We start from the raw sequence: 18,314 nt of genomic DNA on the forward strand, positions 1-18,314 counted from the left end.
AAAGTGTCTTGCTTCTAAATGAGTTGAAAACTCTGGGTAAGACAGGGGAGCCATGAGAAAAAAATATGGTTCAAAGGGGGCCACGGGCAAAAAAAAGTTAAGAAACACTGCTCTAGATCATCTAATGGTCATACGGGACGACTGAAGGAAATTGAGAGAGAGGCACCTCTCTTGAACTGGGTCTTGCTGAATACGGATTCATGCGACTCTTGCTCAGCCAATTAGTACTGGCAGGATTTTTTGTGTTTGGTTTACTATTTTTCCCTTTATACCAAAAAGAGTGGGTCCAAGGTACATCAAAATGATTGTATATATGACAACTGGCAGCAAATGTGTTTAACAAAATTAGAATATTAACACACAGATCCTTCTTTATTGATTCAAATTACCCTTCTCCCAACTTACACTACCTACTTTTTTTTCTTTCAAATCGAGCACAGCCTGAGTGAGTGACTAGCATTGTGCCAGGTTTTTCAGTGCTGCCACCTATATTTCAGAAGTGAAGTGCAATGTCTGAATATTTGTAGGCTTTTTGCTCTCTCTGGTGAGACTTTTTAACGGGGAGATCGGCATTCGCACCTCGAAGTTAGGAACCACAGAAAACCAACTTCAGTCAACCACCAATGTGGTGCCGGTGGGGTTCGAACTCAGGACTTTGCAATGTGAGTCAGTCACTATGACCATTCAACCACCACACTTGCTACCAACTGTCCAAATCTGATCGTTTGAAAAAATGACTTGGTTTCTAGAATAAGGTGTACAGTAGGGTGTGGGGTCACTGTTCTATGTAAATTTTTTTTTATTTAAAATTTCTATCCAGCACAGCACGAAAAGCTGCCAAATGATGTCTTCAGCCCACAATACATTTTTTGAAGAATGTGTTATCATCTTCTGCCTCCAGAACGACTTCAAAGAATACATATTTTGAAAAAAAAAACCTTTTTTGATGATTTGTCACAGTAAGGTTTAAAAAAAAAAAATTATGTCTCTCTTTTAAAACAAATACAAATCGCATGAGTAACGTTTATTTATTAAAAGAAAAAGTTTACAAAAGTGGCATTTATATTATCATATTTCAAAAATAGCATGAATCCTTCTTACTATTGAATTTCGGCACAACGTTTCAAGACTTACTAACCAAAACGGCTACCCAGGCCAAAGAATTTCTAACTGCCGGAGTAAAAAGAGTATGACAGTGGATCAGATATATTCTACTTATGCCAGTCAATGAGATAGATGTAAGATGATACATCAAATTTTACAATAGGAAGTTGAAACAATCAGAGTCCATTTTTCTGAATGCGGTGGTCTGCTAGTTCATGGATGTTCAGTTCAGAGTCGGTCAGCATTGCGATCAATGAATTTTCAGGGTGTGCAAAGTAAGTGTTTCTTTGAGAATTACGGGATATATTTTGCCTTTCAGTTCTGCGGGCAAATACCTAGTTGCAGCGATGAATTTGAACAGGTGCTGTGTTCCATCTCTGCAGGAAGGGTGAATTTTGATAGCAAAACAAGTTGGAGCATAAAACTTGACATACGTTGCTAGAATTATTAAATTTTCAGAAGGAGATTTCATCAAAATGTACAAAAGTAGAATTCGATTAGCACGAGTTAACCATTGGGCATGAGACATTTAGCCTGGCAATTTCATCATTTTTGTTACTCCATGGTCATTTTTCTGCACAGGGGCTAATTAGACCGGGACCTACAATTTATTGTCAATTCTAAATGGCAGGCTTGTTTTTATACTCATCGAGAGGTTGGTGCACTAACCTCTTGATTGAGGATTCCCTATGGTAGCAATCTTTTTCTGCTGTCATGTCGCCCTTTTTGTTCTACCTGTGTCAGGAAATAACTTGGTTCTGTTGAAATAACTTGGAACGAAATACAGTTTTTTTCACATATTTCTATATCTTTGACTTAAAATGTTTTGGGTCCCAATGTGCTGCCATCAATATGTAGAAACAAGTGTCGAAAGGGGAATTAGTTCATATACAGTAAACAGATAATGCACCGCAATGGCTTGTCTAACCTTTTTTCAAGCAGACATATAACACCTCCATATTTACTAACATTCACATTAGTTCCATGTCACACCCAACTGCCACTAAAGACTCCATAGATATTTCTAATTCCAAGAAGAAATCGAAGATTGCTTGTTCTATGCATTCAGATGTGCCAGAAGCTGGCGCTTTGACGATGGTTCCATTATCAATGGGATATGTTCAAGAATGCTCTGTCTGTACATTTTTCTGTCCCTTCCTGATATAATTAAAATTTTATCCTTCAGTCCGTTGAAGTATATAACAGTTATTTGTAGAACTTTGGTAGATTAGGAAGCTTTTTTCTCTAACAGGTATATTTTGTATTTGGGGCAAATGCAGTCTTTGATTTTCTTACACTTGCAGGTTGAAATAAAAACTTCATAACATCTTCATAGGTTGGTAATATATTGCATTTAACGTCACTTGAATCATGAAATAATGGACATTTCTACTGTGAACGAGTACGATCCGTGATGAAAATGGCACAAACAAGCGCAACACAACCTCGCCTTATTCAGTCGGAGTTATACTAGGAAACATGGCCATCCCATGCGCACGCATAGTCTTCCTAGATTCTCCCTCATTCTACCCACCCCTCACAACTACAACGTGATGAATTGTCTACTACGTTTGTAGACAGTAACGTAATTGGTCGAAACCCTAACTAAAACCTACCTTGAAAGAAAAAAAAATCAAAAATATCGAAAAGAAATCAATATCAATCCGGAGGCAGTTACACTAAATCAGAATGTAAAAAAAATCAAGTGTTATTTTGAGACCATTTAGCACCTTTTTATCACTGTGGCCCTTAAAAAAATGCAAATTTTATTTTTTTGACCCACCCTAGTGTACAGCACAAACTTATGTATACGAGTGCAATAGACTCACTAATTTTGCATATATTAGACCAGGGTGTGCAGGATTACTGAAATTTGTGGAGGTCAATTGAAAAAGTCCATTAAATAATATAAACTTCTTTGCACAGACATGCAGTGACATGGTTTTCTTTCCTCTTCAATACTCTAAGAAACCCTACCTAAAAGCACTGGATTATTGGAGAGCCAAATTAGCTCACAGCTAGATTATTGGAATCTACTGTACATATACTTATTTTCTTTGAGTGAACCCATAACCACTTCATTGTCCTTATGACTACCATTTGTTCTTTCTTCTATATCCCTGCACTCAAATAAGGCTTTTTGTTTGGTCGTATTATAGCTGAAATGCTATGTGCTGCTTTAACAGTACCAATTTGTTTGGTCAAGTATTAAGAAATAAAATAATTGATCAAAATATTTGAATGAGTTGGGAAGTAGTATAATTTAAACTTACTTCTCTATGGGCATGATTTGCCACAACTGTGTCCATTTCTAAAATTGATGACAAACGAGAGTAACGGGAGATAAAATTTGGCTTGTAGGTTGACATGTGAACTAGGAAAAAGAAAAGACGCAGTTATACAAAACAATGGACAAATAAAAAAATAGTGTGATAACTATCTCAATGAGACAAACTTTTAATTAAAATCTTTCAATATGCCAATTTAATTTGAAAAAGAAAAGAAAAACCTTCATTTTATTTATTTTAAACAAAATGTTATCCCTATAGATCAGTGTACAGCAGTGGCTCTCAAACATTTGTGACCCACAACTCCCCAAAATACTTTAATAGATATTGTGCATTCATAAATTATCTAATTTAAAGCATGAACAGTCACATACATCAATATCACCAGTTAACTGTGAAGCCCATAGCAGCCGTGAAATGCACTTTGGGAAACACTGGTGTATTCAATCATTTTTTATGTAGCTGCAAAACTACTCAAATTCACACTACAGATAAACAGTAATTCATCAATGAAAGTCAACAAGTTATAAGTTGATAAATGATGATAATGTTGTAAATTAAAAATTACTCATTTCAAACACTTGTACAGGCAAAGAGATGCATTCCACTTTATATGTCATCTGTTCATTTTGACCAGGAACTGAGCACACACTTTCAACAGGCGGTAGCACCAACAAGAAAGACACATCATCACTCAGTTCTATTATCTCAACATCATAGAACCTAAGAAAATTTGAAGAGAAATTTTAAGCATTTCAATTGATCAAAATTTTAGATATGCCTCGAAAGATTTTGTAATAAAAATTTTCTACGCCAAATATTTCTATCTGTAAATTTTTGAAGAAAAGAAACAGCCCTTTAATGTTCAATTTAAAATACTTCAAAATCGAACAGAGATGCCAATGATGTGCTATAGCACATCAAATACCCGGAATTGTGGAAAATGGCTCATAAAAATTTAGTTCATGCATCCCCCGGGACAGTGAAAAACCCTCCAACTTTTTCTTCTTTGTACCATCTGTCATGATTGCGTGACCTTGAAAAAGTATTTTTGCTACTTTGAAGTACAAATGAAGCATTTCACAGTACTGTATTGCATTGATATTGTTGCAGAAGGTTGCAAAACAAGAAGCGGTTCGACGGACAAACACAGATTTATTTACAGAACAGCACTTTACATGTATTTACAAGCTAAGCAGAGAGCTAACAACTTTCTTGCAAAGTTTAAACGCAACTGACTTTTCATCCAGTCTCTCTCTATTAGAGTCTCTTTTAGCCTGTCTAGCCTCTCTCAGTCTGCCATCTTGTGAGCGCCACGGTATTTATAACCCAGATAGAAATTTAGATAGAATTTTGTGGAAAGTTCTTTTTATTTCACAGTTTCCTAGTCGGCGGCGCTACCGTAGGGAGGGGCGGGACTTTCTAGATTTTTCTCTACATGCCCCGCCAGTTCTCCGCCAATTGCATGTCTCTGCGCTTAGACCGAAACCGGTATCATAGATATTTCTATCGAACAAATCGCGCCATCTATCGTCGGAAGTTCGTAACAATATACACACCGGTTGCTGAAGAATAAGATGACGGATATCTGATTGCATCCTTGAATGAGGGGCATAAACCAAATTTCAAAATTTCAGAGTTTCTATTGCCCTTCGGGTTTTCTCCCCGCTGTTTACATACTGGAAATTATGGTGTTTTTTTTTTTTCTGCTGCTATCCACATCTGCACTCAAATACATCGTCTATACAGCATAAATATACCTTGTCCCTACAAGATTGCAAATATGCATTTTTTGAAAAATCAAAGGATTTTTTGGAATGCCCGTTCAAATTGTAAAAAGTTCCTGAGAATCAGAGAAAAAACCTGTAAAAATCTACCTTGAATATACAGTTTCGTCATCTAGCTGCTATACGGTAGTTACAGTTTCACATCACGAAAATCACGGGTGTGCACGCAGAATCAGCTTTTGGAGGGGCAAAAGTACTTCACAGAAAGTTTGGGTGTCTAACACTCAAAAACAATTTTAAATTAACAGACTGTAAAAGAATATTTTTTCCCAATACATTCCCAGTAATTTTCTACTAAAATACTTTAAATTTCTGATCATCTTGGGGGGGGGGGGGGGAGAAGCTTTTTGGCCTTTGGCAAAAATCCGGGTTTGGAACGTGCGATTGCACAGTGGTGATCGGCTGAAAATATGTTTTCTAAGGTTTTCCAACTTTGAGGTGGTTATTCCTTTGAAAAAAGCTCTGGGGTTGCCATGACAATCACTCAGATGTACAACATAAACAAGTGTACATTAAATTTCAAATCCATGCATTACCAATTAGGAGGATAGATGCAGGACTGCAACTGGGGGGGGGTGTGTTTGAGCAGGCGAGTCAGGTGCCGTGGGCTCTGGACTATAGGGGGGGGGGTGCCAAATTCACACTTTATATAACTGCTTCTTCTACACAGGCACCAAAATACATGCTGGCCACATTTGAGAAAGTATCTAGTTAGGGCCCTGGATAGATGGCGCCACCCACTAAACATAAAACATGCCAAATGCTTGACACACACACAGAGTTAAGTTTCACCAATACAAATCTGACATAGCTCCCATATTCAGGTGTTAAAATATGTGGCAGTTAAATGGTGCCAGATCAGAGTGATGGACCATCGGAGAGGGAAAAGAAAATCATTCCACCAGGAAATTAAATTCACAAGATTTATATGAATAAGGGAATCAGAAGATAACTGTCAGAATTTCATTTGCTTTATAAGCAAATAAACAAGCAAATCACAAAATATTGTTGAAATAGCTAAGGTTTTAAAATAAAAATGGAAAATCAATCAGAAGGGAATTTATAGATTGATTTATTAGTAAATATATAAATGTGTGTGGTTAACTTTTAGTTACAGTGGATCCCGCTTATAACGTTTTTCAAAAAAAAGTCATAGAAAACATTAAGTGAGAAGATGCTTTAATCAGGAAATCTTGATAAGAATTACGTAGACTTGGGACCACGGAAATAAGTTTTACTAAAACGTTCTAAATGGAAACATTGTAAGTGGGATCAACTGTGCATTTTTTTAGATTCATTACCATGTTAAATTCTTAGTGTTAATGGACTTCTTTGCAAGTTTTTTCTACTAGTAGACAATAAAAATAAAAAGGACCTAGTTATTTAAATTGGTAAATTAATTTTTTTCAATGAACCTTTGGGTAGAACATGTTTTTAGAAATGAATTATTTGATTTTCAGGAAATATCTGCTCCTCCTACCCAGGCCATGGCCCGTTGCTATGTTTCAATAAAGCGATATAAGTCCACGCGATGAAAGACCTGGGCCATGCTGGAAAAAATTCAGATACGAGAGAATGATGGGGGGGGGGGCTACAATTTTTTCGAGAGGGACCCACTTTCACTCAAAAAGGACTCCGATTTTGCCAATAACCTGGGTCGCAGGATCCAGGTAAATTAGAGTACAGCGGCATCTCAGACCTGAATGTCATTTCAAATACTCTATTGAATCATAATTTTGACACAAACTAAGTTTTTTAAATGAATTTGAATAAGCCTTTTAGATAGGAAATGATAGAATGATGAAGCTTGGTGATTCTGCTCTTATAAAATGAAACTCATGAAAGGAAAAAGGTTGCATTTTCACCTGTGAGCATCTGCATCAGCATCCGATATATTGAGATCATCTAATAATCGCTTTGTTGCTATGGATACTGCTTTCTGGAACTTGATCTGAACTTCACTTGGGCAATCCAAGGATTCTTCACTAGAAGCGAGGCTTCTGAACCACTGCCATTCCTCACTATTTACAAAGCATAAAGAAAAATGTCACATCAAACAGAAGCATTTGATGAATTATCCATATTCCATTCATTTAACAAAAAATTATGACCAGAGAAGACAAATTAGAATGCACATTTTGTTAGGAAAACATTCACATTTATAATGAAAACAGAGTAAGACACCCCATCAGACATCGTGTAAACTACAGAGCTTAAAATGCAAATTGAAAAAAAAAAAAAAAATTTAGGTTTTAAATGTGTTTTCTTAAGAAAAAGGTTTAAATATGTTTTTTTAAGAAAAAGGTAAAATATAACCTTTTTATTATGAACTTTTATAAGATGGTAACGATTGACTCCAACAATTATTATTTTTGTAAAAGTTCCTTTGAACACAACAAAATGTCAAACAATGTGTTTTACAAACAATCGTATGGATCAGGTAAGCTTGTTTTCTTCCAACCACTGAGCAACCAGACTTTAATCCGAAAGGTTTCTTCAAACCTCTCTTGAAAAGTTTAATGATGCCTCTTTGGGGGGGGGGGGGGGGGGCACCAATACACACTTTGAATGGTCTCACTGGATTGCACATTAAATAGTGGCTGTTTTGGTATTAATGATGGTGAAAGTACATGAAAAGTACAGTCGTCCGACTGTATGGGAAGTTGAGAAAAAAGAGGAAATTTATTTTACACAAACTTTGTTATATACATACTGACTAGCAAGTAATATGAAATTCACAGGACATGAGGGAAAACTTTTAATGTGTGAAAAATTTTTAAATTTGTGTTAGTTACAAGAAAGTCAGACTGTATTACAAACACGCAGAACAAAACTTCTATGCTAAATATATGGAACATACCTAGATACATGAGGGTTGTCTCTTATTTTGTGGTGAGGTAGAACATTTGGTTTTGATTTTGGCACCTGTACTCTTATCACATCGACAGAGCTCTTCAACTTTACATATCCCACATACAGTCCACGTGAGAGACATTCTCGACTCTTTGTATTGTAATCTATCATTTCTTGCATCAAGTCTAGCAATAGATCATTGGCATTAGCTGGTTGATTGGAATCCGTAGGTGCAACATTACTTGCACGTTTCCTCTGGAATTTCTGAATAGGCATCCACCTTACAGAAAGCGTGACCATTGCCTTGGGATCAGAGATTTTCTTCACGGAACACAGTACTACCGTACCTTCACAGTCTCTCAAAGGGTAGTAATATAGCTGACCCAAGTCTTGAAGTCCCAAAGCATTTTGCATCTGCTCTATAGCTTGCAGAACTTTGCTGCGGAAATGGACATTTGAAGATGAGTGAGATTTCTCCATATCTTGCCGGAGAATTTTAATGTCTTCCCATGTACAGGCAATCTAGATATATATAATACAATCAATATTCAAAACAATCGGAATAATATTTGCCAACATGGCAAGTCAGTAAAATGCATCATCAAAACATTTACGCTTCAACATCTGGCTGTAGTGAAAGGAAAGATCAAACCTCCAATCACATGAACATTCATTCACATATAACCCCTATTATGTGTGTATATGTTACTGCCAAAGCACAAAATTAACCAGTTCATGAAGTGACCAATTTCATTGTAAATTGGCCTAGTCAATGCCAGAATTTGGGGCTTTGGCTAGCTGGAGATCCATGACGAAAGTCTGAAAAGAAAAGCCATGATTCAGAGTCATTGCCTTTTGGCATATTTTTTCGTGATAATTATATCTAGGGATGGGACAAATAGTGATTTGGGCAAATAGCAGAATACAGAATATTCTGCACCCAAATATTGATTTTCTTAAAATTCAAAATTATAAGTAAAATTTAATTGAAATGAGCGTTTTTAATTGAAAATGAAATTATTGGTAATTTTGAATGATATTGCATTATAATTATGCAATTTATTATTTAAGTAAATATTAAAAACTATGGTAATTGAAAGATTTTTATTGTCACTATACTGAAAATCAAATTTAACGATGATATATAGTTGAACACCATAATTGGTATCAAGTGGTACACATTCTTGATGCACTCTAGGTGAACAATATCAAAATAGGCATTAAATCAGCCACCTCTTTGGGCATTTTGCCTCTTGTGGCGTTGTATTTGTATAAATTATCATAGAAAGAATAGAGAAAAACAGAATATTCAAAACTTCTGTTTTGAAAATTTGTTGCTTAGTCAAATAAAACGAAGTCTGTCTGGCTTTTAGAATTCCTCCAAACTAAATTTGCTGATACAAAAATCATAATTTTTTCCCTCTAACGTCGAATTAAACAAGAAATTTTAACATTAAATTGGACAGAAAACTCAAGGGGAGTTCGTAAAAGTTAGAATTAACCAAGTTCTACAGTATTGTATTTAAATATTACTTAAAGAATCAATTTTTTCACCACTTGCTGCAATTTTACATCTAATCCAAAAGTGTCAATTATTTACTCTAAATTAATAATGCATCATAAAATTTATGACTTATTTTCTTATTTTTCCTCTTTAAATGGTCTTTGCCCCTTTTGCCTCTTTCAGTAGCTTAACACTAGAACTGCGGAGTGGGTCAATTTGACCTATATCAAAATTCATTTTCATTTATCTCGAAAACTAATAAGCAGATATTAAACAAATTTCGTGACTTTTCATGATATGAATATTGTTCAACATTGAATATGTTCACGAAAATTTTATTATCTTCACATTTCTGGTTTCAGAGTTATAAGCACTTAAACCTAGAACCGCGGTTTGGGTCATTTTTACCCAATATACTATTCTATAGGAAAAAAGGGGTGTAGAATTTTCTTAGAAGTGGTTACCCTTTCTAAAAAGTATTTGTAAATGAAGATAGTGAAGAATAAAGGTCTTTCAAGGTCAAAGCCCATTAATTGTCTCAGAGCAAATTTTTTTTTTTCAATGGAGGAACGGCAAGTAGAGCTAAATATTTTTTTTCTTTGTAAACTTTAATACCTGGAATTCTGACGGGACTCAATAAAGATTTTGAGAGAATAAAAGCTAAACTCTAATAAAAACGTGTAGTTGAAATTTCTGTAGGCAAATGATGTCACATAAAAGGAATAAAATTCTGGCTTCCACCAAATACGTTTTGCACGGATTTCCGAACCTTGAGAAGTATTAGCGTCCAATGAATCTCTTTCTTTCAGAGCACATAGTGATGCAACAGATCAAGCCATTTGAAAAAAAGGGCAGAAATGTCTCAACCAACACCCTTTATCACTACACTGAAGCTGGCTCAAATACTAAAAGCCAAAAAATATGAGCTTATTAGAGACGGTGAGACAAAATCAAAGAGCAGTATTATCTGGCGCAATAAAGATAGTGAAACAACAGTTGTATGGAACAATGATGCCACAATGACAATTTATCAAGAAAAGAACAATATAAGTTTTTCATTATTCAGCACGATTCATCTGGCAGTTGATATTGGCAGTAGTAGCCCCAAAAAGAGCTTCCACACTCACAGAAACGATTTCACACTACAATTCAAAAGTGTAACGATCGTTGTTGTAGTGATCAAATGCCCAGAAAATATTCGGTGAAGATGGCATCACAGACGTTTTCTACAACATGACATTACAGACGTTGTCTATTACGGGATAACTGAAAAATGTTTTTGGACTGAATAAAGTAAATAATGTAATTCAGTAAAAATAAGATTTAGTATATACATCATTTTTTAGCTAATTTCGAAGCTCATTTTATATTCATAAACAAATATAATTTTCCATTATGAATATGCAATTGAACAACATCGAATAAGAGTAGGAGAAAAACTCCAGGAATCGAAAATACATTCCTGTTTTCGCTATGAAACAGTTTTTTCAAAGTGTGGGTCAATTTGACCCAGTCCGCAGTTCTAGGTATACCGAAAGTGCCGCGGTTCTAGTGTTAATATCTTTCTTGTCTGGGTACATCCTTCAGTTAATGAACTTGTGCAATTCAGGCTCACTTCTATTTTATTGCAGTAGGATTCTATGCTCAGTTTCATGTTTTTTTTACCCTAGAAATTCACAGACATAGCCTCTCTTACAGAAAAGGATCTACATCATACAATAAAATATAATCAGCAAATTTTTAACTTACGCGAAAAATTCCAATTAATGTAATTTTTTAAATTAGTTTGTTGCACTTGGATTTACACAGGTACTCAACCGAATACCTGAGCATTTTTCGGCGACCAAATATTTGGTTAATAAGCCGAATATCAAATAGTGGGCAAATATTCGTCCCATCTCAAGTTATATCCAGGTTAGTTATAACAACCCATCATGCCACAGTCACGATGCAGTAATCATTTTTTTCTCTCAAAATTTCACAGAAAAACTATATGCTTATTAAATATTTTTTTCTCTCAAATCTATTTTTATTCCTCTCGTCACATGGAGCTACTATATATAGCCATATATAACACGTTAGTGATAAAAAAGTGGATTTGTTGCCTACTGGACCTTCTTACATTGAACATTGGCTAGATTATCTTTAGCCACTTTGTGAATTGACCAGCCGAAGTCCAAAGCATTTCTGCAAATTGGACTTTGGCCAATTTACGAAATCATTCAGACTTTGGCAGTAACGCATACATAACACCCACATAGCAGATTGTTTCACTTTATTCTGCAGTGAGGCCTCACATGACTAACAAATGTTCTGCAGTAATCCCACAACACTGGTTTTTGTTTCCTACAGTTTTTTTGCATTTTTTTTAAATTCTTCCCAAAGGTGAGAAAGAATAAAAACAACAAACCTTCATTAGCCAGTGGAAATCTGTATGAAGAGGCGAGGGATAATTTTCATCAACTTCTAAAATTGGAAGAGTATCCTCAGCCGTAACAGCTATTTTGTTATCATGGTACAGGAGGCACGCAAAGAAAACTCCTCTATAAACATAAAAAAAATTCCACCATAAAATTAAGAGAAAAAAAATTAACATTTGCATTAGAGTTTACAATATTTGAAAACTGAGAAAGTTATAAACAGACATTATTGAACACTAGAGAAATTTTTAAATTTCATCCTTCAGAAAAATTTATCATTGGGATAATTGAAACATCCATTGTTATGGGTAACAAACATTCATAAAAACAAAAAATCTTTACGCTTTCATTTTACAATTATGGAGCCAGCTAGTGAGAGACGAAATTCTACGTAAAACCCCATTAAAGAAACATTTAATGTTTTGAAAGATAGGGTTTTAACATGCAATTCAAACAAAGGCGATATTTCAGGAAGCACACTGGGAGCTCAATGTTCCTAGAAGTCTGTTATAGGACTGCATGTAAGTGATAGTTTCATAGTTACGAGTAGATGGTATACTATTAAACTTAAAAACAAGAAGCGTCAGTTAGGTTTTAATTTTTAATAGTGGCAACAATGCTGTACGGGATGCTGTGAAACAGAGCCAGGCAATGCCATTTATACTACAGGTGAGTTATATGCTGACCTCAGAACAAATGAGCTCTTCCTCCTGCTCTCTATATGTGTGCTCAGTGATAAAAAGGACAAAGCAGTTGTGAATGAGGCATTGTGAAATACAGTTGCAATGTTTCTGAAGCAAGAGCAGAGGAGCTGGTTAAAAACTGAATGCCCTAGAGGTCACAATGCACAACAGTGTCACAAAAAATACTCCAGGAGGATTGCAGTGCATCTGTATTCCCTTGCTAAACAGTAGCAAGGTACTGCGAAATTGAATTTTCTGGATATTAATGCCGAAACTGATATTTGGAAAGAAAAGTGACTTTCTTTCCATGCATTAGTGTGTGTTATGAGGAATTGAAAAGTGTGTGTTTGGTGTATTGGTTAGCGCACTTGCCTGGTATGCAAGGGGACCTACGTTCGATATCCGGAGGAGGCAAATCACTTTTCTTTCCAAATATCAGTTTCTGCATCAACATCCAGAAAATTCAATTCCTCAGTATATTTCAGGCCGAAAAAATACCATCTCTTTATTTAAAAAAAAAAAAAATAGTAGCAAGGTAGTTAAGATCCTTCAGAGAAGGATGCAAAAGTGTGTCATCACCAAGACCACCCACTTATCCCCTGCCTCAATCTATCTCCAAAGGAGATAGCAATAATCAAAAATGTGTCCGACATGCCCCGGTCTGGCTATCTACCAGTAAGTGACAAAATCATGTGATGGAGACAAACACATGAGTGGAGACAAACACATGAGTGGAGACAGGTTGGAACTTCACAATAAAGGAGTATTATGTTGCTGCACATCAACTCTGGTAAAATCACCGTACAGCAATTTACTATTGATGGAGTTGAGTGGGAAATAAAGGCGCCATCTATTGGTGGGCACCTCAGGTTCGATAGTTAAAGAACTTATCTATGTTCTTCCCCAAGATCAAACCTGCACACCCTGATGGTGAACTTCATGACAAAGGTGACGATAGAGGACTGGCACCTTCGACTGTACTTCACATCCTAGTAGGAGCTGTGTCAAATTTGTTCAATTGCTGGGACCGAGAAGCGCTCAACCATTTACGGCCTAATCTCTGAAATTGAGGAACCACTTTGTAGGATTCACTTCTGAACAGTTGAAGACGTTCTTCATACCATTCAGAAATTAGGCCCCGCCAACGGTATCCAAAAATCACTGAGCAACAGTATCCGTGCATCACTGAGAACACGTTGTATGCAATGCTGGCAACTACAGTGGGGGTCTGTAAAAACAGGGAGTCATTCTTGTTACAAAATTTTTGAAAACGTCATACTTCAATGATGTCAATTTACTAGCTGACAACCTGATCAACTGAGTATTAATTCCCTTGAAAGCTGATAGAGTAGACAGATGATATTTCATTGGAAACAAACCATTTTTTTCCTAATGGCTGCACTCACTTCAATGTGCCATTTATTTGAAGAAATTTTATCTTTCGGAAGTTTTTGTTTCTTTGAAAAAGGCAACATGTGTGAAATACTGGTACATGACAGCTGTATGTTTAAGTCATGGCCATCATGACACGTGGGCTTAGGGCCCCCAAGTGCATGAAATTGAATGGTAGTGAAATTTGGCACTATGATTTTCAAGTTTTTATGATTTTAAGCACTTGAATTTATGAGCTGGCACTATAAGAGAGGTAGGGGCCCTCAGAACATTACACTGTTAGGACATACGATACTCTTAAGATGACCCCTGTTTGAGTCAAATATGGCAGCCTCAGCTACTACTACTAATGCTGCACTTACTGATTACTACTGATGCTATTATTACTTAACCCCTGGTTAAGTAGTAATAGCATCACTGCACCTTGCATGCATTACCCTGCAGAATTTGTAACAAATTTCTAACAAATGTAATAAAAACATGTACGAATGAATGAATGTATGTATATGCATTGCGCTAGCATTTGTTATCAGAGTTCTGCTTGTTCTGTGTTCATGTGGTACTGCTATCTGTCTTTCATGTTTTGAAGTTGCAGGAAATCAAAAGACATGAATTTTTTGAAAGCTTATTTGCATGGAAGGAACAGAAATGTATTGAATAATATGAGAGAGACTTACCGTTTCATGTTTTTGTGGAATTTCGGAGTGGAGGTGAATAAATGTTTGATGCTTTTGCGAACCTGACGTCTTTGTTGTTGGGGAGTATCAGAAAGATCTGAAATTTAAGGACAAAAGGTAAATAAATTTTATATAATTCAATGTTTTCATTTGATTTTCATGTTCTTGGACATATTGAGAACTTGAAATCTAGTAGAAGACAAGATTATGTAGATTAATATAGAACTAGGTTCACCTTTGATCTCCCTTCCATGTGGTGATCTCACATTAGTGATTTGATGAAATAAGTTCTCTAATTTTTCTATCTGTCCAGAAGATTCTGAAACTTTCCCTTCAACGTCTCGCCAACCTGAAATAAGTATCAGAAAGACAATTAAACAAACCTTGTTCACTTTCCAGTGAATCTTTTAAAGAAAAATTAACATTTGGAAGTTTCTTTTAATTTTTTGCATGACAAGGTTGCAATGAACATTTTAAATAGTGTCAGATATCAGTATAATGTTAAAAAGGGGGGAAACAAAAATATCTAAATAAGAAAGGGTTGATTTAACCAGTAAGCCAGATTTGTTAATTATCTAAACATATTAAATTTTAAAAAAACACGTTATTAGCAGAGTGAAATCAAAAGTGATGGACATTATACAGAGGTTATCAGAAGTAGATTGCTATTGGACAGTTAGGGGTTGAACTTCTATGGAGGTTCAACTGCGTAATTACATGCCGTGGTAAAAGTCATTGGTTATAACTAGAATTCATCATAATGGGAAAAATAGTCATTATATAATGAACTTCTCAATGGTAAGGACATAAACAAAAATATTTCATATTGTTGATTTTAAGCTCCTATTATCTTCCAGTGCTTTCTTTCCAATATCGCAATTAAACTTTTTGACATCTTCAGTTATCCGCTTTCGTACTGTCTTACAAAGTTCTGCGTACGTATATTATACATATAGTATGTATGTTATTAAAATTATTTTCTTGTTAAAATTTTTCTCTGGTATTTTATATCCACAGCGTATATTATGAGCAGGGTAAGGTAAAAACATAAAGGTAATATATATAAAATGTAATAAAGGTAAAAATATATAGAAGTGAATGGGACAAAAATTACAAAACAGTAAGTTTGTCCAGGGTGTTATAAGTGTACTTCACTGTATATCAACACTGAGGAACTGGCTGCATGCATTGCAGGGAAGTTCGAGACATGTCTGGAACCTTCCAGAATGCTGTTCGGAATTTCATGCACGGCAGATGGAAGACTAGCATTCAGGATAGTCATTTCAGCTTTTTCCAGGGAAGGGCAAAAAACATATATTCAATACATATATTCCACCTTGTTTGTTCATTTCTATTGTATTTTTTTAATTTTTATAAAAGCTGGGGGGGGGGGGAATTGCTCCAACCTGACCCTCCCTCCAAATACCTGCCTGCATTAAAGCTTGTGGATGACACTTTGAACACCTTCTTTGACCTGTTATTTGTAAAAGTACATTCATTATTGAAATGCATATTCAGTTATGTGGCATGTTTTCTGTGTATGCTACCATATTAGGAAAGCATTTTTCACCCAGCATGGCAGGGATACTGTACTGAGACTGCTTACTTCTATTCTGTCAGGTTGAGCGTGATTTTTTTTCGTTTGGACAAACGTATTGAAAATAAAATTTTAATACAAATTAATTAGAATAAATAAATTACAAAATTCATATTTGTGAAAATTGACTATAGGTATCTTGGAATGAAATTTTGTTTCTTGCACCACCCAAAACATCCAAACCGCCAAAGTCTGTTATATAACCAACTTAACGGCATCAGAGCCAGGTGTACTATGGATGTTCAAGCACCCCTAGAATTGTTTCAGAAATCGCAAGATATCCTACATAAAGCTCAAGGAGAGCACCCAAAGGTTCGAAACACTTTCAATGCCTCTGAATCAATTACCTAAAAACAAAATAATATGTCACTACAAGGACTGCTCATGTAGACTTGTATAGTAGACTAAGTTTTGGAAGTATATGTATGGGAGATTTTTAGTTATAACTTTTTTTTTTTAAGTCGATCGATGGCACTGTGGCATGCAGGAAAAGAAATAGGATTATGAAGATGATATTTAGGTTGGCAGGGAAGGCTACATTTTTTATGTCTGTGATAGTCTTGTATTTTTTGTGTGTAATAAATGTTTAGAAAATACATGCTGTGTGTTTTTTCTCTGAAGAGAGCACAGAGAAAATGGGTGCTCGTCCCGAATGAATTTGAATTCGTGAGATTTGGACATGATGGCGAATCATCTGGTTTCATCTTCATGTGAGCCACTCAGACTGAGTTTTGATGATTGCGCGAAGGTTTCGTGAGAGCCACCCAGGCAGTTGCAGAAAGGTTTTATCTTCATGGGAGTCAGCTAAACTCAAGATTTCGCAATCAGTTTAGTCTTTGTGAGACCGTGATGAAGATTTTGCGATTGGTTTCATCTTTGGTGTTGGTCATCCAGATTCGAAACAGTGCACATCCGTGATAAATGTGAATCACAATAAGTGTTTCACACTCGTGAGAAGAAGGAAAAAAAAGTGTCTTTGACCAAAAGTACATTGCAGTGTACAAAGTATGTATAATTGACTTGAGTTTCCCTTATGGTGATGTTCTCAATTGCATTTTGATTATATACACATATATTATTGTCTTTATTTATTACATAACTCATCTGCATATATCTTTTATGAATTGAGCATTTCACACAAGGTCACTGTCTCATTTGACACAGGGTATCAATGGGAACTTGAAGGTGCTCGCGAGTGTATTAGGGATGGACACTCCTCCCAATTTCAAAATCATAGATCTCAAGAAAGCCATTCTTGAAAGCAAGGAATATGATGAGTTTTGGAAAGAGTTGCTAAAAACTATCATAGGTAGTAGAAAGGAAGAACAGAAGAGAAAAGATGAGATCGAGGAGCAGCAGAGGAAAGATAAAATTGAGGAGAAAAATCATTGTGAATAATGAAAAGCCTATCTACCAGAGATCTCAGCACCCATTTTTCCATGGCCCCCACATCCTGTAGCGGAGCCCCTAGGCTGCGATCTTTTGCTGGCTCCTCGGTCAGACTTTTAATGGGCCCCTTCTGTAGTTAACTAAAGCGTGCAAAAGCAAAAAAATTGACAATAATCATCCCGGGCCCCAGGGCTACAGCCCTGTCAGTCCCCCCCCCCCCATGTGGGGGCCATGCATCTTTCCCTGAGAGATTTGTCCTGCTCGACAAATTTGTCAAGCAGGATTTTCACGGTTAAAGAAATTCCATCAGAGGGAAGGCAGAGGGAAACGTTCACAAGACTCAGATTTATAACATGAAGAGGAAAAAAAAATCACCCAATTATCAAATTGGTGATCTATGGGCTACACAAAGAACTGAGCTTGGTTCTGGACTGAAATTGAGACTCAAATTATTTGATCCATATGAGGTAACGAAAGTGAATCCTAAAGACAGACCAGAGGTCAAAAAAGTCTGAACATTCTGGGCCTTATCACTATTACTGCCTCAACTGTTGTCATAACGCATGTTTATAATGTCTCAATTGATAGAGTTATGTGTTCATGCTTGCACAAATTTTCCA

The 18,314-nt window shown here is 35.8% G+C and overlaps 1 protein-coding gene across 4 annotated transcripts in view; it reads right to left on the minus strand.

Moving 5' to 3' along the window:
- The window catches only part of LOC149070966 (ankyrin repeat and fibronectin type-III domain-containing protein 1-like), a 310,181-nt gene that overhangs the window by 6,122 nt on the left and 285,745 nt on the right, over positions 1-18,314 (minus strand). For all 4 annotated transcript variants that reach the window (XM_089248733.1, XM_089248732.1, XM_089248735.1 and 1 more), the window contains 7 exons: positions 14,944-15,057; positions 14,709-14,805; positions 11,947-12,079; positions 8,040-8,554; positions 7,045-7,200; positions 3,961-4,115; positions 3,378-3,478 (listed from right to left, as the gene is read on the minus strand). In XM_089248733.1, the coding sequence (XP_089104859.1) occupies positions 3,378-3,478; positions 3,961-4,115; positions 7,045-7,200; positions 8,040-8,554; positions 11,947-12,079; positions 14,709-14,805; positions 14,944-15,057 (1,271 nt within the window). The remainder of the gene's footprint in view (positions 1-3,377; positions 3,479-3,960; positions 4,116-7,044; positions 7,201-8,039; positions 8,555-11,946; positions 12,080-14,708; positions 14,806-14,943; positions 15,058-18,314) is intronic.

Source organism: Pholcus phalangioides, unplaced genomic scaffold, assembly GCF_987345545.1.
Source record: "Pholcus phalangioides strain wild (caught in Gottingen) unplaced genomic scaffold, Ppha-v1.0 ptg000020l_1, whole genome shotgun sequence".
NCBI classification, from domain to species: Eukaryota; Metazoa; Arthropoda; class Arachnida; order Araneae; family Pholcidae; genus Pholcus; species Pholcus phalangioides.